This window comes from Acipenser ruthenus, chromosome 36, assembly GCF_902713425.1.
Source record: "Acipenser ruthenus chromosome 36, fAciRut3.2 maternal haplotype, whole genome shotgun sequence".
Lineage (NCBI taxonomy): Eukaryota > Metazoa > Chordata > Actinopteri > Acipenseriformes > Acipenseridae > Acipenser > Acipenser ruthenus.
The window spans coordinates 183,689-205,895 of record NC_081224.1 but is presented as its reverse complement, the minus strand read 5'-3'; the positions used below and the strand labels follow the sequence as shown (position 1 = coordinate 205,895).

Below are 22,207 nucleotides of genomic sequence, written 5' to 3'. Positions count from 1 at the left end.
GACGGACAATGACAGTCCCCTGCCCCGGTTCTCTCTGCATGTCAATGGCGATTTGAACCCGGATCTCCCACCACCGGAACGCCACGCCTCTGTAAGTAAACTCTGTCGTGGTTTCACATCACAGCTGTTCAGGTTGCCCTACAGATTACACTACGCCTCCTTGAAGGGAGCGCATATAGGAAGCCGTCTGTAGTTGTGCCTCATCAAACAGACAAGAACAGCACACAGTCTGAGTCTAGAGGAAAGAGCACTGTTTACAACTTGATGTGTAAAGGACATCATTTTTAATGGCATATCTTATACACAGGAGTGTATATATATATCCCAATAGTTGTTGAGATGGTGTTGCATGTGCTAGTTTACTATGCATTAAATGAGAAGCTTTTAAACACACGTTTAATGAATAATGAATGTGTGAACATATAAAGTACTCTTTATAGTAATTGAAGTGAGGTTTTGGGACCTGCTTGGTTGTGTTGAGACAGTATGAGGTCCAGTACTAATGTGAGACCAGGGGGCTCGTCAACTCCAGTACTCGGGATCCACTAACTCACCTGGGCTGGGCTGCACCAACTGGACGTACGTCCATCTTAAAAGTCAGTCTTAAACCCCAAGTCAGACGTTGTTATGTCTAACTCAAATATTTTAATTATGCCTGTTGCACCATCAATTCCTTACGCCTGCCCTTTCATAAGCTCTATACTGACGTGTCCTTGGAGACAAGCTTAGACTAACTCTTTACACCTGCCCTTATAAGGTGTAGGATTTAAGCCCTGGTGTGGCTTAGGTCAAGGTGGTGCAATCAGAATACGAGAATACGTTTTACACCTAGCTTATGCTCAGTTTTAAGTCAGACGAAGCTAAATGCCAGACTTAAGTCCAGTTGGTTGCAGCCCAGCCCTGGTCCTAATTATAGGGCTATTATTTTTTATTAACTGTGTGTTGTTTTCTCAAGGCTGGTTCATACTTCAGCCGTGTAACTGAGTGCCATTTGTAGCCTCTCCAGTCGAGTGACTGATTGATAATCCAAGGAGACTGGTGTTTTTCTCAGCCGTAGCACAACCATCTCCCTGAGTATGAAGGAATATGAACGACCCGTCTTGACGAACACGGAAAATGTCCAGAGCTGTTGGTGAGCTCTCTTTTACGTGCACAGGAAAGCAGTGCAGATTTAAAGTACATGCTTAGGTCTGCACGTGGTCTCCCGAGGACTGGAGGTGAGAAGCTCACCCTGGAGGTGCAGTACGGCGGGGAGGGGACCTCACGCACCCAGTGGATTATTCCTTCTGCTTTCAGAATTAACTGCAAGCCAATATGAAACCAGTTATGCTTGCTAAAGAATGATGAAGGTGATTAAATAACAACAACAACAAGAAAAAACCTTTCGAAACATAAGAAAGAAAAAAAAATAGAAACCCAGTTAAATTGCTGTGGGATACACTATCCTCTCGGGGGCCCTTTTTTGAACCACAAACCGTTTCCATAGTTTTATTAGCATTTTTAATGTTATCAATGCCAGACTGCCACTTCTGAGAGGATAGTGCAGCCAGGGGGGTGAGGGGGATGTGGGGGTGAGAGGATGAAGGTGCTCACTTGGTTGTCTGCAGGAAGTCGAGGCATGGAAGTGGCTCTCCCGTGCCCTTCTATAGGAAGATATTGCTCATTGTCGGAGTAACCGTCCTGCCCCATCTCTCTCATCTCTACCGACTGCAAAACAGAGGGAGAGCAAGGGTCACTGCGCGGGCAGGTAGGGCGAGGGGAGGGTCACCGTACAGACAACGGGAGAGAGCAGGGCAAGGTGGGGGTCACTGAACGGGTTGCATTTAAACAAATAAGGGGACCCCCACCCCTTCTTCCTAAACCAAAAAGGGGGTCACTGTGTCAGAATGTGAGCCATCGTTGCAGTCCATTAATTATTTATTTATCTTACTTATCTTCCAGCCAGGTCCCTAAAATGTGCATTCTGAAACTACATTGCTTTCCAGTGCACAAAGTACTTACACATGCTCAACATGTACATACCGTATCGTTCTCAGGCTTAAGAATCGTAATAAATCATTTTTAAAACATGTTTGTGTGTGTGGTTTCCAGTCATCGTTTCTGTGCACATTAGAGAGTCCAGTACAATACAGTTACAGGACCTGGTGTGAGTAGAAGCCTGTGCTGGGAGAGTGCTGCTATACTGGGCAGAGTGGACAGGGTGCTCTGGATGTACACAGCAGCAGAGTGTCTGTCTATCACTGATCTGCTCCTTGATGGCTACACCGAAGAGTGGATTGAATAAAGATAAATCAATACACCTGGGCCACATAGCAGATGAATAATGATGTTCCTTAAGAATTTTGTTTTTTACTGACCACCTTAAATGGTCATGCTGCCGTGGGGTGGTGTGAGAGGGAGGGCTCGGTCATAGAGCGCCAAGGCAAAGACTTACCTCTCGTGAATTTATCTAGCTCTGTGGTTCTCAACCAGTACAGAGTCCTTAGGGAAGCTCTAATAATTAACTGTCCAGGCAATTAACAGTCCCCAGCTTAGGGGCGGGCGCTTTGGGGATATGAGCATGGTCTAGAGTGATGTCATGAGCTGAAGTTAGTGGGGATTCTGCATGGCAAACTGGGGGTCCCCCAGTTTCATGCTGTATGAGAGTGAGCTGTGAGGGTTAGCTATGGAGGAAAGAAGTAACATGGGATTATTCATTCCCACTTCACTGTTCGCTGCTACACAGCCCCCATGACTGCCGGGCCAGGCTGGCTGTGAACAGAATCTGAGGCCAGCATCTCAACACTCTGTATTACTCTCAAACATTATACAGCAGAATCTGAGGCCAGCATCTCAACACTCTGCATTACACTCAAACATTATACAGCAGAATCTGAGGCCAGCATCTCAACACTCTGTATTACACTCAAACATTATACAGCAGAATCTGAGGCCAGCATCTCAACACTCTGTATTACACTGGAAACATTATACAGCAGAATCTGAGGCCAGCATCTCAACACTCTGTATTACACTGGAAACATTATACAGCAGAATCTGAGGCCAGCATCTCAACACTCTGTATTACACTGGAAACATTATACAGCAGAATCTGAGGCCAGCATCTCAACACTCTGTATTACACTCAAACATTATACAGCAGAATCTGAGGCCAGCATCTCAACACTCTGTATTACTCTCAAACATTATACAGCAGAATCTGAGGCCAGCATCTCAACACTCTGTATCACACTGGAAACATTATACAGCAGAATCTGAGGCCAGCATCTCAACACTCTGTATTACACTCAAACATTATACAGCAGAATCTGAGGCCAGCATCTCAACACTCTGTATTACACTCAAACGTTATACAGCAGAATCTGAGGCCAGCATCTCAACACTCTGTATTACACTGGAAACATTATACAGCAGAATCTGAGGCCAGCATCTCAACACTCTGTATTACACTCAAACGTTATACAGCAGAATCTGAGGCCAGCATCTCAACACTCTGTATTACACTGGAAACATTATACAGCAGAATCTGAGGCCAGCATCTCAACACTCTGTATTACACTGGAAACATACAGCAGAATCTGAGGCCAGCATCTCAACTCTCTGTATTACACTGGAAACATTATACAGCAGAATCTGAGGCCAGCATCTCAACACTCTGTATTACACTCAAACATTATACAGCAGAATCTGAGGCCAGCATCTCAACACTCTGTATTACACTCAAACGTTATACAGCAGAATCTGAGGCCAGCATCTCAACACTCTGTATTACACTGGAAACATTATACAGCAGAATCTGAGGCCAGCATCTCAACACTCTGTATTACACTGGAAACATTATACAGCAGAATCTGAGGCCAGCATCTCAACACTCTGTATTACACTCAAACATTATACAGCAGAATCTGAGGCCAGCATCTCAACACTCTGTATTACACTGGAAACATTATACAGCAGAATCTGAGGCCAGCATCTCAACACTCTGTATTACACTCAAACATTATACAGCAGAATCTGAGGCCAGCATCTCAACACTCTGCATTACACTGGAAACATTATACAGCAGAATCTGAGGCCAGCATCTCAACACTCTGTATTACACTGGAAACATTATACAGCAGAATCTGAGGCCAACATCTCAACACTCTGTATTACACTGGAAACATTATACAGCAGAATCTGAGGCCAGCATCTCAACACTCTGTATTACACTGGAAACATTACATAGCATTTATATTGATGTGTAACCTATCAAATTACAATTGTATGTTTTTGTAGGAGTTGCAATACAGAGTGACTTGTAATGGTTTACCTGTGTGTATGTAAACTGTTCCTAAGCTGTGTAATCTTGTCCTCAGTTGTTTTAATGTGTGCCAGACTGCAGTGAAGCTCTACATGGGTATATGCAGTGTCTCCTCACTGTGCAGCTGTGCCTGTGTATAGGCAGTGTATCATGGTTGGGTGTAGCTGTGCCTGTGTAATGTATATGCTCTGTATGCCATATATATATTCAGACTGTGTAGGGCTGTGGCTGTGAATATGCAGTGTATATATGCAACGTGAATGCAGTGTACAGTATATGCTGTGTCTCCTGGCTGTGTACCTGGGGGTTGTGCCGGGTGTCCTGCATGTCGTCAGGGTATCTCTCTGGGCTCCAGTTCCCTGCCTTTTGGAACATCTCCTGCGCTCTGGCAGTCACCCAGGACTGGCTCTCCGGCATCCCCCCCTCCTGTGGGCTGGGGGCACAAGAGCAGGAGCTTGTCAGGTTAACAGCAGGCTGGAAACTAAACTCTCCCCGATAAATCTCAAAGCTGTGAATCAGTTCAATGGAGAGCTCTTTTGATTTAGAGGTGAAGGGTTCTATTCAAGACTGTAAAGAGGTTAAGATGACTGTGTCTATAGTGTGGTCTGGTTGGGCAGTTCTGCCCTCTACTGTATGTTTGCTACATGCAATTCATATATATGGTCAGCAGTATAGACACATATTTACATTATTTCTGCTTAACCCTGAATTGCCAAATGCTTTTTTGTTCTGTAATTTTCCCTCGTAAGTTGGTTTGTGACTACTCTGCCAAGGTGTAGCAGTGGGAAATGTTGGTGAACAGCGTTTAGGGATATGTTACAGACATGGAAATAATGACTCCCATTGCACAGCAGTTTTACCCATTCCAGGTGTTAATACGAGTTTGATTAGCCACAGTGTGCATAGGTAACAAGCTCAGGCGTGTCTTATTAAAACCAGAAATGGATAAAACTGCTATGCAATGGGTGTATTACTTCAATCCCTGATGTTACAGTAAAATAAATACAAGAAAATGTCCCTGTCCTGAAGCCAGAGAGAGTTGGAATGGACAGGGCTACTTACACACTGTCAGGGTCCTGCTGAGGATCTGGCAGGCCATTGAGTCCCTGCCCCCCATCCTGCGTTGGGGAAGGAGGCTCCATGCGCTGAAACATTAATGGCGTTCGATTCTGTGTGAGATACAACATGGCCTAGAGCTGGTATCAGACAGACTAATGGGAATGGAGAAACAACATCCAGAGTGCAATGGGGCTCCACCGGCAGCAGGAGACAGCAAGGAGAGGAGTGCACACAGAGCATTGGGGGAATTCTGTAGATGCTCAAAGTTTTGTATTGATATAGCTTGGAGGTTTTTTTTTTAAGTGAACTCAGCACATTGCTGTCTGTAGGATACCGATGGTTCATGCCAACAATTCATTTACTTCCAGCCTTCTGCCCCATTAGTAAATGAATATTGTTAACCAGTTGGGTGCTAATGTGAGGTCTGGCTATATACCTTTATATATTGTGTTCCTTACTTTTAGGAACAAAATAATATTATTTTGCTTAGGCTTGGTGTTATTATTATTATTATTATTATTATTATTATTATTATTATTATTAATCAGTAGTTTGTAGGGAACATTCAATTCACACTATTGCATTATGAGAATGTGCATATCTGCTTGTTCGTACTTTAGCTGCAATGGAGACTGATGATCTATGATAATGATCTATTCAGTGCTCTGGGCTGGCAGCTCCACCCTTTCCCTTAAGGACAGAGGGAGCAGTCCAGTCTCCATGCCCACCCACTCCCCACCCTGCCTGCAAAGGTGGCCATTCATGTCGAATATTAATCTGTTTTTTATGCGCCTGTTTGATTCGTTACCCTTTCTAGTGGATTGAGATTTAAGGGAGCATGTTTAATTTGGGCTCGCATTGGCACTTATAGCAAGGTACATATAGAACAGAAGGCCACGGAGCGGAATGTATTGGTCCTTTTTGCTGCAATAGCTAGTGTCGGATCCACATAGTCTCTTCTAAGTCTATAAACCTTGCCTTTCAGAATACCACCCAGCTTAAGCATAACAGAATTCACTGTAAAGCTTTTAAAGGGAAACAATCAGACCTCTAGCAGCTAAGTGGTTAAACCCAGAAAATTCAATCAGAACAAAAAAAGAGCTGGTAGGTAGATAAAAAAGAAAAAAAAAAAGTGCAAAATTAAAATCTGATAATCTTCGTTCCAACTCTGAGCCCCACCGAATTGAAAATGTTATCGTTAGAGAGAGACGCAGTAAGGAAGGGAGAGCTGAAGCTGGTTTCTGTCACACTTGGATCCAGATTGTTTGTTTTGAGTCCCAGAACAAGACCTTCAGTAAAGCGCTCTTAAGATGAACCATGCAGCTTTGAATGCAGGGTGATGAGCATGTGTACCGTGATGCACTGTACAGAGATGCCACAGACACAACCAGCCCTGCTGTCAGACAGGGGCAGGGAGGCTCTGGCTAGCTCTTGGCCAGGCAGCTTCTGTTGTCTACAGAGGGACTGCTGAGAACAGAAGCAGCCAGCCAGACTCCAGCGCTCGGCCCTTGTGTTTGTGGGATTCCCAGCTGAGGGGCTGGCGGGTGCTGGGTCCGGCCTCACTGCTCTGGGCGTGTGCTAATCCTGTGCTCAGAGCTCAGCAGCAGCAGGAGTTTTGCATATCCACAGCAGCAGCAGCAGCAGGCTTTGGCATGCACACATGGGGAGGAACGCTACTTCTGAGACAAGTTAGCTAGTAGTGATGCATGCAAGCAGGCTGTATACAGCAGGGGGGATAGAGGGATGTCAGGTGATCAGTAAGTAAAGGATGAGACCCAAGAGAACAATAGAAAAAAAAGCTGTGCTAAAGAACAGGGTTATACTACACAAGAGCCTCTGCTAGACAGTTATAATTACTGAAACAGTTCATGCTTTAGCTGCTTTATATAATATCAATTAAGTCTCCCCTGGCAAATCAAAATGACGATTCACAAGTATTTCATCTCATTTTGCTACTTGTGCATTTAAAAAAAACCAAACAAACAGTTTGACAAAAATTCTATCAGACAGTAAATGTGCCACACTCGACTTGATTTATGATATATGATCCTCCTACATGAGTGGCAGCTGGTGCTTTGCAATCCCTTTGCCCTTAGACAGAAGCACACGAAGCAAAAACAGACATGTGCTGAAAGAGAGCTCGCTTGTCTTGCAGATTGCAGTCATAAATGGGAGTTGATTTGACATTGCAGATAAAAATGTGTACAGTACCGTTCCCTAGACTTAAAAGATCTGCATCTGCCAAGTGGTACTGGTGTTGTTTGTACCTGTGTTTGATGGGTTGTCATTGCAATGGATAATGATCAGTCCAATTCTTTATCGTATAACAGGGAGGAACCCCTCAGCATAAAACAAACCTTTTTTGTTTTGTAGGATTTACCTGAAGTCGTAGTTGTATAGTTTTAGGGATTCATTATTTGTGGGGGACTGTGGTTGTGAGAACAGAGCAGTGCTGCAGTACTAGTATCTGTGCAGAGCCCCCTTGCTGGGGGAGGCTAGTCAATAACTGCTCTTATCCTAATATTCTGTGATGAAGGGTGTGTGTCTCCTGGTCACCCCACACACAGCCAGTCCATGCTAGCACTCTGCACAGTCCTGTGCTGCTTCCCAGCTCTTTCAAATAAATATTGAAGTGCTAATATCCACAGGGACAGTAAAATGTCCCCCAGGGTCAATAACGAAAGATGCTGCGTATGGTTCTGTACAGGATTCCATTAGCATTAAAGTACTGAGTTTAAAAATGAATTCTCAGTTTGTTCCTCTGTATCGCGATTCCTAGCGGTATGCATGCAGTCGGGATTTCCTTCCTTATGCTAGGGATCGTCTGTGTTTCTCAAAGGTCTTATCAGTAGAAATTCTGCTGTCCGTCTCTCCAGTGGAGCTTTCCAATGGACTCTATGATCCCATCAGACAGCTGGCTGCTTTTTCTGCTTCAGATGAAGGTTTATTCCCCCAGTATATACTAGTATTTATTTATTTTGTTTACTATGAATTTTATAGTTTATCTCCAGTAGCCAATTAGTGCTGTTTTAAATTTCATGCATGTGTTTTTTTTATTTTGACTCAATGGTGATTTTGAGTATGCTATAGGTTTTTTTTTTTTATGAGTTTCGTGGAAGGTCAGAGCACAGAGCAGGTAATAATCTGATCAATGCGTTTATGTCCATATGTAAAAATCCAAGTGCTGGTATCATGATAGGATATCAGCAGGGCAATACGGGTTAGAATGGGGTCGTAGGGCATTGTCAGCAGGGCGTTGTTGGAAAATGGGAAATGGACTTTCAGTTTTTAACTCACACTGTATTTAAATACAAGCATTCTTTATAAACAGTCGGGAAAATGTCATTTTTATTAATTCAGCAAAGCAGGTTTGATTAAAAAGAAAAAAAAAAAGGTTTTAAATTAAGTATATTAGAGTTGCATGCACAGGAGGACAAGTGTGTCTTCCTTAACCCCCCTGAATTCCCCAGCGTATCTCCCAGCACCGGCAGGCTGCTCTGCACCTTCAGTGAACACAAACGTCTGACTGGGAGAGTTTTATCAGCAGAGGGAGACTTAGCCAATGTTAAAAAAACTTTATTATTTTGCTTAAAAACTGAAAAAACACATTCCATCCAGAGCCATGAGAAAGTTCTCTTTGGGAATCAGCCTTGCTTTGGTAGCCAGGTTGATTCCTCACAGCTGAGAGACAGAGCCTCCCTCCTTCAACAGGCTGATTCTTCAACACAACCAGTATTTTATCAGGGCGGATTCGCTGGACTTGTTTAATTCTTCAGTGAGAATGCAGTGAGATCGTTAATGTATACACGCCGTTTACGACAGGGAGAATATTAACGAGAGTCCAGCAGAGAGCGGCACTGTGATGCAGGGCCTAATGCCTTTCGGATTGGGTCTCTGGGGTTTCCTAGTAGCGTGTGAGGCTCTGAAGCCCCAGCTTGTTCCAAAGGGAGGCTCCTCTCTGTCACCTGCAGTCCTTTTGGGTCCTGCCCCCACCGAGATGTCTGACTCAAACTTGATCAAAACGTCACACACCCCTGAGTTCACACAATACATCAGCAGCTCTACACATTCTGCTGCCCATTGCAAAGGGTAAACGGGGAAGAGATTGTGTGTGGTTCAACAAAAGAGAAAGTCTAAATAAATATATATATATATATATATATATATATACAGGGATAGAAATAAGACTCATATTGCATAGCAGCTTCACTCATTCCAGGTGTTACTACTTGATTAGCCACAGTGTGTATAGGTAACAAGCTTAGGTGTGTCTTATTAAACTCATAGTAAAACCAGGAATGGATCAAACTGCTATGCAATGGGACTCTTATTTCCATCCCAGTGTATATATGTATAGACCAAAGCTGTTCTCACTCTTTTTGTCATTTACCTTACGGAATTTATTAGTAAAATGTCTACACATTGTCAAGCTACATATTTACAGTCTCAGTGGGCAGTCATCAACTTAAGTACAAGATATATATTTTTTTCAATCAAACACTAATAAAGAGGGAAGGGTTGTATATGGGAGGGCTACAGTCCATGAGGATTATTGCTAGCAGTGGTTGGTTGTTCACAGTTATGGTTGGAGGCGGGAGGGATTGGGATTGGGGGGAGAGATGGGTACTGTACAGTCAAAAGCTAGAATGGAAGCACAGCAGGTTCAGGTATGCATTGTAGAGCCGGAACAAAGACTCCCCCGAGACTGCAAACTGAAAAGTACTGGCACTTAGCTGTGATCAACCAGAAGTATTTTACCTGTTTTCCACAGCACAGTCAAACCATCCCAGGCAGGCCTGATACAGCAGCACAGAGACCTGGGTAATGCTCCACTGCAAGGCTGGGTGCACAGGCTGCAGTCACGCCTATCCTATATATAGTTGTAATCAGGGGTTACCTTGTAAGGAATAGGTACTGGATCTTAGAATTGAGGAACAGGGTAGCATTTTTGTTTGTAGAACTGATGAACTGATGATCTGCAGTAGCTTCTAATGATGCTTGTTGGTTTTGTGCCTTATTGTTGGTGTCGGTAGCTGCATGCCGACCTTTGCCTAACTTTTTTTTAACATAATCTTCAACAAACGCTAGTTTTTGGCCTTTTGCCGTTTGGGTTGTGAAAAAGACGAGTCATTTTTAAAAGCATTTTATCTTTCAACATTATTTTTTAAGTTACTTTCCGTGTCTTTAACATGACTGGCTACCTGTGTGCGTTATTGCAAACCTCCATCGTCCCATCACCTTTTGCTCAGATTCATATGTACAGAATGCTGCAGGGCTCTGGTACTCCCAGTGGAAATATACTGCCTGGAGCCCATTGCTATGTGTGTGGCAGTGGAAAAGAGATGTCAAGATTTATTGCTTCATTTAAACACGGTTTTTGATAAAAAAAAAAAGATTTGGTACTAACAAAGAGGGCTGGAGTTTATTCTTGTCTTTCAAAAACATCCTACGAAAACTCTAAAAGTTAAACAGTCTTTAAATAAAGCACGAGTTACGATTCGTAATCATTTTGGCTTGAACTTCAAAGCTTGGGTTGTTGCTGACTGGAAACAGCCTGGCTGTCACACTAGTTTTTGGGGGTTGCTAGTAAGTTTGCAACATTGCTAGACACATCACAGCCTTGCTGACCCTCATGTTTGTTTTCACTTTTAACTAATACTGTAGTACCATTGGATATTTAATAAGCTCCTCACAATACAGAGGTTTCCTTAGTTTAACATTATGATCCGTGGGCCCTTCTGTTGAGATGATGAGCTTATGGGCTAAATCAGGGAGGATTATTTAACTATAGAACTGTAGAACAGACAAATCGAGTCGGGGAGAAAAAAACGTTTCTGGCATGACAGGAGTTCATTATCCTGTGAGAATGCAGAGCAGGCCCTGCTCACAATGCTTTCATTCAGACGGCGCTATTTCAAGAACGTCTGATGAATAAAATAAGAGTTGAGATCATGAAACTGCCCCAGAATATTCCTAAAGAAGCCTTTGTTAGTCCAGAAGAGTCTCGTTAACGTCAAACCGGATTTTATGGAACATGCACATGAGCTGGAGCTGCGTGAACAGAGCCCTGCATGGCAGTATTGACTCCAGTTGCTTAATGGTGTCAAATTCAAATTCTCCAATGGATTCATTTAACCAGGATAGAACCATTGAGATGTACATCTCATTTCAAGGGATCTTGGTAGTTTCCTAACCTCTGATCTGTAAAAACACAGGAGCTACTAACCCTAAACCTCTCAAACGGGCATGCAGTAGTCGTTGTTAGGATTCGGGGTCCATGCACTGGGCCACGGGTTTACGTTTGCTGTTGGTTTGTTTTGTTTTGTTTTTGCTTTGCTGGCAGGGGAGTCTTTGCTGCAGCCACAGTAGTTTTTTGCTGAATGCAGAGTTAGTTTGCGATTGCAGAATGTGCTTCACTATGGCAGTACCTGCTCCTCCCGGAGAGCCTGAAGCTTTTTGGCTTTGCTCTGCCGGTAATACTCCATGATCATCATCGCCGCGTAGATCTTCCCAACCGTCAAGTCACTAGTTGCTATAAAGAGAGACAAGTTAGCTGATACAATTAGATCGGTATGACAATACAAACGATGCTCACCTCAATTACGCGATGATATATCATGGAAAGAAAGATCACGATCATCAGCCCTATTCATGAAACTCGTTTTCAGAATTCATAATGTACTAGTATTATATTGTTTAAATTCTGAGAAAGGTTACAACCAAAAACATCAGTTAAAGTAATATGATACACAGAAAACGACTAATTACTATGATTGCTAAAATGAACCTGTATTTAAAATAATAATAATAATTATTAAAATAAAATGAACCTGTATTTAAAATAATACTACTTATTATAATGAAATGAGTGTATTTAGCATAATTATTATTATTATGTTAAAATGAATCTGCATTTAGCGTGATTGTTATTATGATAAAAGGAGCCTTTTTTTATCCAGTTCCTATGATGATGGAATGAGGCTGTGTTTAACTTACCCTTGTGCGGAGTGACCAGCAGGTCCAGTGTCTTCTGAGACAGGTTCGGCCAGATTGCCATCATCTCCTTCCGCAGCTCCGCGTCCATCTGGTGTTTGTCTGCCCCTCCTGTTTGTTTCACAAACTCACTCATTTGTACACGGGCACAGATACAGTTCAAACACACTTTTAAACACAGTCACATTTATAACACATTCACATATATTTTCCTAAATATGTAAAATCAATTCAAATTGTAAAAAAAACAAAAAAAACACTGCATGATTGTGATTAAAGGAAAGTAACTCCAGTGGTCGGGGCTCCAGGCATACCCACCCTTAGCTATTTTGATGTCGAGCGCTGTCCTGATCAAGGCCATCAGGGTGGAGTTGAAATGGACTGTGTTGTCATCTGCGACAGGCAGATCCATTCTGAGCAACCTCTGTAGAGAGCGGAATAGAGCGGGTGAGATCGGACCAGAGCAGCAGGACAGAGAGCTCTGGAGCAGCACAAGTTTCTACTGCCTGTCTTCATTTACCACATTTCTTTTTTTATTTTTAATGTAGAGTGCCCAATTATTTTACCCTAATTTTCTCCACAGTTCAATATGTCCAATTATTATTTTTCCCCTCACTGCAGCAATTCCCCACAAAGCTCAGGTGAACTGAAGGTTCAGTGGTCGTCCTTCGATCCCATGTGCTTTTACCAAGGGAGACCCTCAGGGACCCCATATGTACGGGATTATTTTAAAGGCTTGCCTGAAGGCTCGTCTGCCCTGCTTGTAAACAGTGTAACTGGGTTAATGATCCTTGTAAACAGTGTAACTGGGTTAATGATCCTTGAGGCTTGGTGGTCCAGTGGTTAACGAAAAGGGCATGTTACCAGGAGATTCCCGTTTCAATCCCAGCCACTGACTCATTGTGTGACCCTGAGCAAGTCACTTAACCTCCTTGTGCTCCGTCCATCGGATGAGACGTGAAACAAACGAGGTCCTATTGGAAGTGACTGCAGCAGCAGCAGCAGTTGTTGATGCATTGCTCACCCCCTAGTCTCTGTAAATCCCTTTGGATAATTGCAATCATAATCATAATAATAATAATAATAATAATAATACAGGCAGTAAGGCTTGTTCTAGTGGAGCTCCCCCAGCCTGCATGGAGCTCCAGAGCTCATCCTGCAAGGTTCATCTTTCTTTCTTACAATAAAATAAAATAAAGTAAAAACAGTGAGTAGTAATTCATTGTTTTTTATTAATTTATTTTTTGTATTTATTTATTTTTAAACTTTTGACATTCAAGTAAAAAACAAACAAACCAAAAAAACATCAGGCACAGACCTCATCACAAAAAAAGGATGCATTATCTTTATCAAAAAGAAACAAACAGCAGAACCGGACATTTCATCTCAAACCGGGTTGCTATTGCACAATGCAGAACGTCACGAGCCGGGCAGGCAACCATGCGAGACGGGCATGCGGCATGCAGGACCAGGGCACTCTCCACAGGACAAGCAGCACACAGAAAGCATCTACGGATAACACATGAGAGACTCATTCATAGCTCTGCTATAGAAAGTGCTATCCGGGAAACTGAGCTCTCAGTGCAATGGTGCATCCTACAGGGTGCTAAGAGCAGCATTCACTATCTGGTCTGGCCACGTGGTATAGGGAGATGGGCACGGGTAGTGCATTAAGAGGCTACGTTCAGCTGAAGGCTATGAGATGGTATAAAAGTGGATTTTATCACTGTATCGAAAAAGGGATTTGGTGTTATTAGCAGGAAGAAGAAAAAAGAAAGAGTTAGCGAAGACATGAAAAGAGAGAGAGGGGGGGGAGAGGAGAAAAAGACAAGGAGATTTAAAAAGAAGACAGGAAAATCTACCACCACACAGCTGATCGTGTCCAAAAAAAAAGAACAGCATCCTGTCTGAAGCCGCTGTTAGAGAATGGGGTTTTGAACGAGTCAGCGCTGCTTTGAGAGTAACAGCGCTCCAGCTATGGTTGTCATAGCTTTGGGATGGGAATTGACAGGGTGTTGATGGCAGCTTGCAGAAGAAAAAACAAAACACACTATACAGGTAAAGGCTGCGTAAAAGGAACTGCCCTGGGAAACGCAAATAACTGTACGAAATCATACTGAAAAGAAACAAAAAGCCAGCATTCTCATGTACCGTTTCTTTATGCTTTATATTAAAATAATGTTAAACCAAAATTATACTTGTTTGTTTTTATAGAGAGTGTGCAGAAATAAATGTCCCCTGGACAGTTCCCTTAACCCATTTTATCCAGAATCAAAGATTGTACTTCACAGGGTTTTACCGGTATATTGGTCTTTTTTTTTCTTCGTAATTTGGTAACACTTTACATTAAGTGACTCTAATTACTGTGTTTATACAGTATTCACTTAATAAATACATGTGTACTTGCACATAATTCTGCATAGTTACAATGTACTTAATGTGTAAATCTTGTTGCGCTATATATGCAAGTACACAATTGTATCAGAAAAGGTTTAGGGTTGGGGTTAAAGTTAGGATTGGGGTTATATCGTGCACAAAGATTTCCACATTAAGTACATTGTAACTATGCACAATAACGTTGTAATTGTCCTTGTTATCAATGTGAGATTCACATCGTGGTGCGCCCCAGTGTGAAAGCAGGGCTCGATTTAGGGAAGGACACTTCAGGAGGGAGGCTGGCAGAACCCAGTATAGAGAGACACAGCTGGAGTTTAACTGCAGAGAAAGTGCACTGCCTCAGTGCCTCAGTGTAGCGTCAGGTTAGCAGTGTGTGACGGAGGGCAATCTGCCGGTTTGGACTGTACAATAAAGGTGCCACATTTAACCCTTTCATGCATGAAATATTGAAAAAAAAGTAGTTCTTAAGAAATATATTTTTCCTTGAAAATATTTTACATTTTATTTCCATTGCTTTATATGGAGAAGAAATGGCATCCTTGTATGAAGCTATCATGCATTTGTGTCTTCCATATGTCCCCATATAAAGACTAGAAGACAGTATTTTTTATCGCCATGCATGAAAGTATTAAACAGTTATACATTTCAGTTTATATTCAACTCATCCATTTTTATTTTTAATTGATTAACACATTTATCAATAACTCATGAATCCAAATAAATAATAAATTGCTTAATTCTTTATTTTTTTTGTCAAAGTCTCCATTTACATTGTTAACTAAAAAGTTACTGCTCTATATTTAGAAAACAGTTTCTCATACTTTTTTCTTTATTAAATCTTTAATATATCTATATATATATATGTGTGTAATATATAATATACATATATATAATATACATATATATATATATGTGAAAAATTAATGTGTGGACTAAGGTCATTTCTCAAAATCAAGTAGCATTTTAATTCAACATATCTCTTTAAATATGGCACTTTAGTCAACAGACAAACGAGAGATACTTGCACTGTTTTAATCCGATTCATTGCAGTCACCCTGTAGCTGTTTTTTTCTTTGCAAAAGAGATGGAATCAGGAATGGGTCTATAATGACTTGTACTGTGACTGCTCCATTACCAACAAAGAGCTTCTTTTAAACAATCAGAAAAAGAGATTGACACATAATTGGTGTTTCCAAGATACAGTTTTAGTCCCTTGGTGTTGTGAAACCGGTTTCTAAATCAAAATGCACCAAATATTTATCATTAAAAAAAAAAAATCAGTCGACTCATATGGGCCCCGGGCAGATGCTAAGGCGTGGGCCCCTCCCACCAGCACATTGGATGACTTCCACATAAGAAATAAACAAATCACTTTAAAAATTCAGAATGCAAACTAAAAGATCAGTAGGCCTAATTTATTGTCACATACCTGTTAAAAGGTTATGATACCATTTTATATTAAAATTAAAGAGTGTCAGGAACTAGACTATGTCACTTTAAGGTGACATGCGGTACTATTATGAATGTGTTTAATTTATGTTTTTCACTACTCTGTAGATATGACCAAACTTAGCCTACTGGGGCCCCGGGCACTTGCTGCTCGCCCCTGAAACCGGCTCTAAGTGATACTACAGCACACTCGATAATGGCCTATAAGTATTTGTCATAAAGTAAGAAATTCTGTGCGAAAACAAAAATAAATAAATCCTGTCATGTGAACTGAGTGTTATTTATTTTTTCTCCTGCACAGGTGAAGCTATAGTGAAGGTCTCGTAACAATGAAGCAGGCAAGCACGTTGGAGTGGAGAAGAGGGAGAGCGAGATCAGTGATCAGGTGAGAGGTGGAGCATGCAGGGAGGAGACTGGGCACAGTATAGTATGTAGAGAGGAAGAGGGACCGTAAAACATGTTAGAACTGCATTGACAGAAAAGAAAAAAGGCAGAGGTGGAAAAGTTAGTAGCAGTTTTGAACGGTCTGGAGAATTTGGAAAAAATGTATTTTTTTTTTTAAGGCACTGCTATCTATCAATAATAATAATAATAATAATAACAATAATCCTAGTGGTCAGTCTTCTATCAAGCTAACAAGTATATTGAAATAAATATATGAGTGCGTTCGTATCACACAAGAAGAGCCTGTGGCTATGCAATCCACAGGTAGGAAAGAGACTGAGGGATAAGGCAGCTTTGCAAGCAGCTCTCTCTGCGGTGTACTGTACTTACTGATTTACTGTTCTGTTCTGGGCATATGCAATAATAATACACCACTGTTAGAAAGGTCACACAGCAACAATGCAGGTGTTTTTTTTATAAGTGTGTGGGTTAGAGTCTGTTGGCTTCAGATGTCAAGGCTATCTGTCTGTCTGTCTGTCTGCCTGCCTGCCTGCCTCAGCAGCACGGGTTCCAGGTGCTTAAGAGAAACAGCAGGTTTCATTCAGCTCCTCCCTGCTCCTATGGATTGCATGGGCCCCCCACCCCCAGAAGCCCTCCCATGGATCTCTGAATGTCTCTGTGAAACACGGAACACTACAGGAACACAACTCTGCGTTTGCAGTCAGGGTCAGTCTACCTTATAAGCAACCCGTGCAGGGCATTTCTTCCCCAGGCCTAAGGGCGGCGACATGTGTCTTAGCATCTCATACATATCACTGTAAGTGATGCGGCCACTGCAGGAGCGTTAGTGAGCCAAAAAAGGAAGATGCAAGATCCCAGAAAAATAAGAATAAAAACAATAAACAAACAAAAAAAAAAAAACATATGGGAGATAGAAAAAAATATAATACAAAAACAAGGTTATTTTTGGAGCTTGTCAGTGATAGATAGAAAACTGATATTTTAATTATAATTTTTTGTTGTTGTTTTGTATTAAAAAAAAAAGATATATATAATAATTCTATGCAAAAGGTGTCTGTTGCATAGAAATACAGGAGGGCTTTGGAGAAGACAAAGCCCCCCTGCCTGTGTTGTAAGGATGGCAGTTAATGTCAATGCAGTTTCTGTCCCCCAGGAACAATGCACGCTACTATACCCATTATGCCTAGCCTTGGCTAAACAGCAAGCAGAGATGGCTGAGGTTTTTTTTTTTTTTTTTTTTTTAAGATCAGTGCACTCCGTCATGCTTCTTTAGGTGACTGCATTGTCCTCCACATTCTAGTTTAAGTAAGAATGCATTACAAAAATCGAAATAAGTATAAAGCAACATTCATTCCGTTCGATGCTCTAGCAAGTTTTTAAGGTTTTAGTGGAATTCAAACCTTGCAGGCCACCCTATGAGGGCATTTCTTGCCTAAGCCGAGAGGGGGGGAGATTACACGCAATAAACTGTACATATCCTTATAATGAATTCGCCCGCTGAAAGAAGAACACATGGAGTTAGAGCAGACAAGAACACACAATAGGAGATAGGAGAATCGAAAAAAAAAAAGTTACAGAAACACTTTGACAACACTTTGTCTCCTCTGCTCTAAAACTGTCCCTGATATAAAATAATTGAATGTGAATCTGCTATTGTTTCCACTCCTCTACACTCCCTCCAGATTCTCTGCAGCCACACTGTCTTTGATGTGATATAATTAGGGCTTCTGATTTTCGGTTTTAATCAATAAAAAAACGATAAAAAAAAACCTGATACAAAAAAATGAAATTAGTGCATATCCAATGAACACCAGAAAAACATTGGAAATGGTGACTCAATTCACGTTGACTTGACCCCTTTCCCTGTGAAGAAAATAAATAAAATACCTAAAAAAAAAAGAAAAAAAAGAACATTCCTAGTGCAGCTGGGCAATGTCCCTCCTTCCTGACTTGTATCTCGTATTGATTCGACCTGAATACTTTAAAACCACCCCAACTACTGAGTGGCAGCAAATTCCTACATTTCTACTGGAGGATTGTAACACGCTTACGAGATTTAAAACAGTATGTTCGTGCTAGCTCGATTCAAAGCTACATTACAGTACTATACAGGTAGTATTTACATGCTCGTGGAATTTAAAACAGAATTGCAAATTGTGGCGAAATGTAAAAAAATGCCTAAACACACAAAACCCCCCAGAAGAATATGCCCGTGACCATAAGGACTTACTATACATATTGTGACAGAAAAAAACTAAAGGAACCAAAAACAATAATTTCATACAGTATATAAAAAGCGAAAGCCCCGAAAAAAAAACCATTTACATATAACTCGCTAATAGCGAAAAAATGAAATTAATAAAACCCGAAAAACAGAAGCCCCTGATATAATATAATATAATCTAATATACATATGGCTCCATTCTGTCCTCTGCTTCACCCTCCCTCCCAAGCTCACTGTCTAATGTAATGTAATGTAATGTAATACATCATCATGCAATACCACACCCCTGTACGCCCCTTACAGTTCTGACTTGAGGGCTACACACGGGCACATGCATTTGGACCCTGGAATACAGGTACCTGATAAATTATTCTGTGCAATAGTCAGAATAAGTTTTTTTTATATGCAGTATGCAGATTCCAGGAGCAGTCTTGAGAGACAAGACCATGAGACAGTTCCTGAGGAGTCAGCGAGTGGCTATAATGAGGGAGACAGGGTGGGAGTCACAGCAGGGAGGCCAGAGAGGAAGGAAATCCAAGAGGGGCCACTCCATCCCATGTGTAGAGGGTCTGCTGGTTCAGATGGATGCCAGGGCTGCCTGGGAACTCGCTGAAGACACACTGCAGAGCTCATTCTCTCCAAATTATTTTCAGGTGTATTTATCTAACGAGGATAGAACTCTTGAGATGTGTGTCTCATTTCCAAGGGGGATCCCGGCCAGAAAGTCTCTCTCTTCTCAGGAGGATGAGAGCACAGCTTCACTCCCTGCTGTGCTGTGCTGCACTGTGCTGTGCTTTGTGTGTGTGTGTGTGTGTGTGTGTCTACTGCCAGTGTCCCGGAGCCTCAACAGCAAGGCTAAAGGGTTTCTTAGAGGAGAATCCTCTTGTGTCTTTCTTCTTTTGAGGGAGGCAGTTTGGCTGCTGAACTTCCCTGTTAGATGTGTGTATGTGTGCGTGAGCATGTCTGAGCAAATGTGTGTGTTTGTGAGTGAACATGTCTGGGTAGAGGTGTGTATATTTGTGTGGCCGGGACACTTACACCAGGGTATGTGTGTATTCTGAGTATGAGTATGTCTGTGTGTGTTTACAGTGTGTGTGTGTGTGTGTGTGTCTATGAATGTGTCTGTGCACATCCGAGTTTGAGCATGTCTGAGTGTGTCAGTATGTGTTGATGTGTGTGCCAGGTTGCCAGGCTGCAGAGGGCTGTCGAAGGCAGGCTCTTACCAGGCGGCAGGGTCGTACTCAGCCCAGATCCTCACGTACTCGTCCAGGTGGTGAGGCCCCAGGATGGACGAGTCCCTGGTCAGGTACTCAAAGTTGTCCATGATGACGGCCACAAACAGGTTCAACATCTAGAGACAGAGAAAGCAAGTTTACACAGGTTCTGTAAACAGAGGTGCTGTGTGTCAGTGCTGTGGCTTCTGAATTCAAATTGAAATGTATTTATTTAACCAGGATAGAACCCTTGAGATATACTTCTCAGTGTTAAGGGGGTCCTGGCAAGAGAAGGCGGCACAAAATAACACATGTATGAAATCAATAGCAAAAAATCAAACAGGACAAAAACTGAAAATAACAGTAATACAAAATAAAAGCATAGAAAAGTAAAAACATGGCATTGGACACAGTGGTTGATGTGTTTTTTGGGGCTGGCTTGCTTACCAGGAAGGAGCAGAGGAAGATGAAGGAGACGAAGTAGAGGTACGCGAACACACTCCCGCACTCGGGCTCCTTCGTCCCCGATCGCACGTCACACTCCTTCCCTCCCAGGCAGGCCAGCATGATGTCATGCCACGCCTCCCCCGTGGCACTCCTGCGTGGACACATCAGGGGAACACTTTGAAATAATGACCGCAAATTCATTATGAATTCCGGCTGAGTACCAAAGGAATAACACCAGCATATCCTTTGCACGTCCTCTGAGTTCAGTTAAGCATTGCTGAAGTTCAATATGCAACTTCTGCTCTGCATTTAGCTGTTCTGTACCTGGCCAGGGCTAAAAGGGTTAACACCTGGGCTTTTCTTCAACCTTTGTTAAATTTCCACTTATTTTTCCCCTCGAGTCTAAGGGTGTTGCAGAAAGCAGCTGAACGCATTTTGGAGTTAAAACAAAACAGAAAGTTCAGGTCCAGTACAGAGCCACACTGCGTATTGAAAAGGGAGAACAGCGCTGACCTGAAGAGCAGCATCAAGGCTTGGAAGAAGGTCCTGAAGTTGTTGTGCTGGTTGATGGCACTCTCCTCCTGCTCGTCGATGGCAATGTTCCCAAACAGCTACGAACACAGAATCACAGAGTGACCCCAGGCAGGCAGGCGGGCAGGGTTTAGGGTTAGGATTAGAGTTAGGGTAAGGGATGGGGTTATATCGTGGAAAACGATTTCCACATTAAGTACATTGTAACTATGCATACTGTCATTGTAATTATGTGTATTGACTAAGTAACTACTACGTAAATGCACAGTAATTAACAGACCTAATGTAAAGTGTTACCTTTTGTTCTACTCTGAGATTGCCACTATACTGTATAAATGATGAAGTATTGCCTTACTTGCATGCCAATGATGGCATAAATGAAGAACAGCATGGCGATTAGCAGACACACATAGGGCAGGGCCTAGAGAGGGGAGAGAAACAGCATTGGTTAATACACTGACAGACTGAAACAATAGAAACAGCATTGGTTAATACACTGACAGACTGAACCAATAGAAACAGCATTGGTTAATACACTGACAGACTGAAACAATAGAAACAGCATTGGTTAATACACTGACAGAATGAACCAATAGAAACAGCATTGGTTAGTGCACTGGTAGACTGAACCAATAGAAACAGCATTGGTTAATACACTGGTAGACTGAACCGATAGAAACAGCATTGGTTAATACACTGGTAGACTGAACCAATAGAAACAGCATTGGTTAGTGCACTGGTAGACTGAACCAATAAGAACAGCATTGGTGATTGGTAGTAAGTAGCTGTGAGAATGCGGCCCGCTGTTTGTGTTGTGGACCTGCATGAAAGAGGCTGCACACAGGGGCGGCAGGGTACCTTGAAGGACTGAACGAAGGTCCACAGCAGGATTCGGATGGTGTAGCCCTGACGCAGCAACTTGATGAGCCGAGCCGCTCGGAAGAGCCTCAGAAAGCTCAGGTTGATAAAGTTATTCTGAAAAGACAGGGTTGTTATAACAAAGAGAGAGACAGCCGTCAGTCTGCGTAACCGAGCCGACACCGACTGGCAGATTTAATAATTAAAAAATAAAATAATAATAATAATAAAAACAAACAAATAAATAAATAAACAAGTAATAGACATAACAGTTAGAAAAAGCTCCCAAAAAGATATCTAACCACCATCATCCAATCAGGTAAAGTA

General features: G+C 42.1%; 1 protein-coding gene across 14 annotated transcripts in view; it reads right to left on the bottom strand.

Annotated features, from left to right (window-relative positions):
* LOC117971988 (voltage-dependent P/Q-type calcium channel subunit alpha-1A-like) overlaps nucleotides 1–22,207 on the bottom strand; it is a 140,704-nt gene that overhangs the window by 16,775 nt on the left and 101,722 nt on the right. For 8 of the 14 annotated variants that reach the window (XM_059007966.1, XM_059007970.1, XM_059007968.1 and 5 more), the window contains 12 exons: nucleotides 21,881–21,997; nucleotides 21,378–21,443; nucleotides 21,005–21,102; nucleotides 20,492–20,642; nucleotides 20,054–20,181; nucleotides 18,007–18,103; nucleotides 12,674–12,779; nucleotides 12,359–12,466; nucleotides 11,791–11,894; nucleotides 5,366–5,472; nucleotides 4,604–4,736; nucleotides 1,594–1,707 (listed from right to left, as the gene is read on the bottom strand). In XM_059007966.1, the coding sequence (XP_058863949.1) occupies nucleotides 1,594–1,707; nucleotides 4,604–4,736; nucleotides 5,366–5,472; nucleotides 11,791–11,894; nucleotides 12,359–12,466; nucleotides 12,674–12,779; nucleotides 18,007–18,103; nucleotides 20,054–20,181; nucleotides 20,492–20,642; nucleotides 21,005–21,102; nucleotides 21,378–21,443; nucleotides 21,881–21,997 (1,329 nt within the window). Of the gene's footprint in view, nucleotides 1–1,593; nucleotides 1,708–4,603; nucleotides 4,737–5,365; nucleotides 5,473–11,790; nucleotides 11,895–12,358; nucleotides 12,467–12,673; nucleotides 12,780–17,321; nucleotides 17,419–18,006; nucleotides 18,104–20,053; nucleotides 20,182–20,491; nucleotides 20,643–21,004; nucleotides 21,103–21,377; nucleotides 21,444–21,880; nucleotides 21,998–22,207 lie in introns of all 14 variants that reach the window. The other 6 variants (XM_059007973.1, XM_059007974.1, XM_059007978.1 and 3 more) reach the window with 3 other exon arrangements.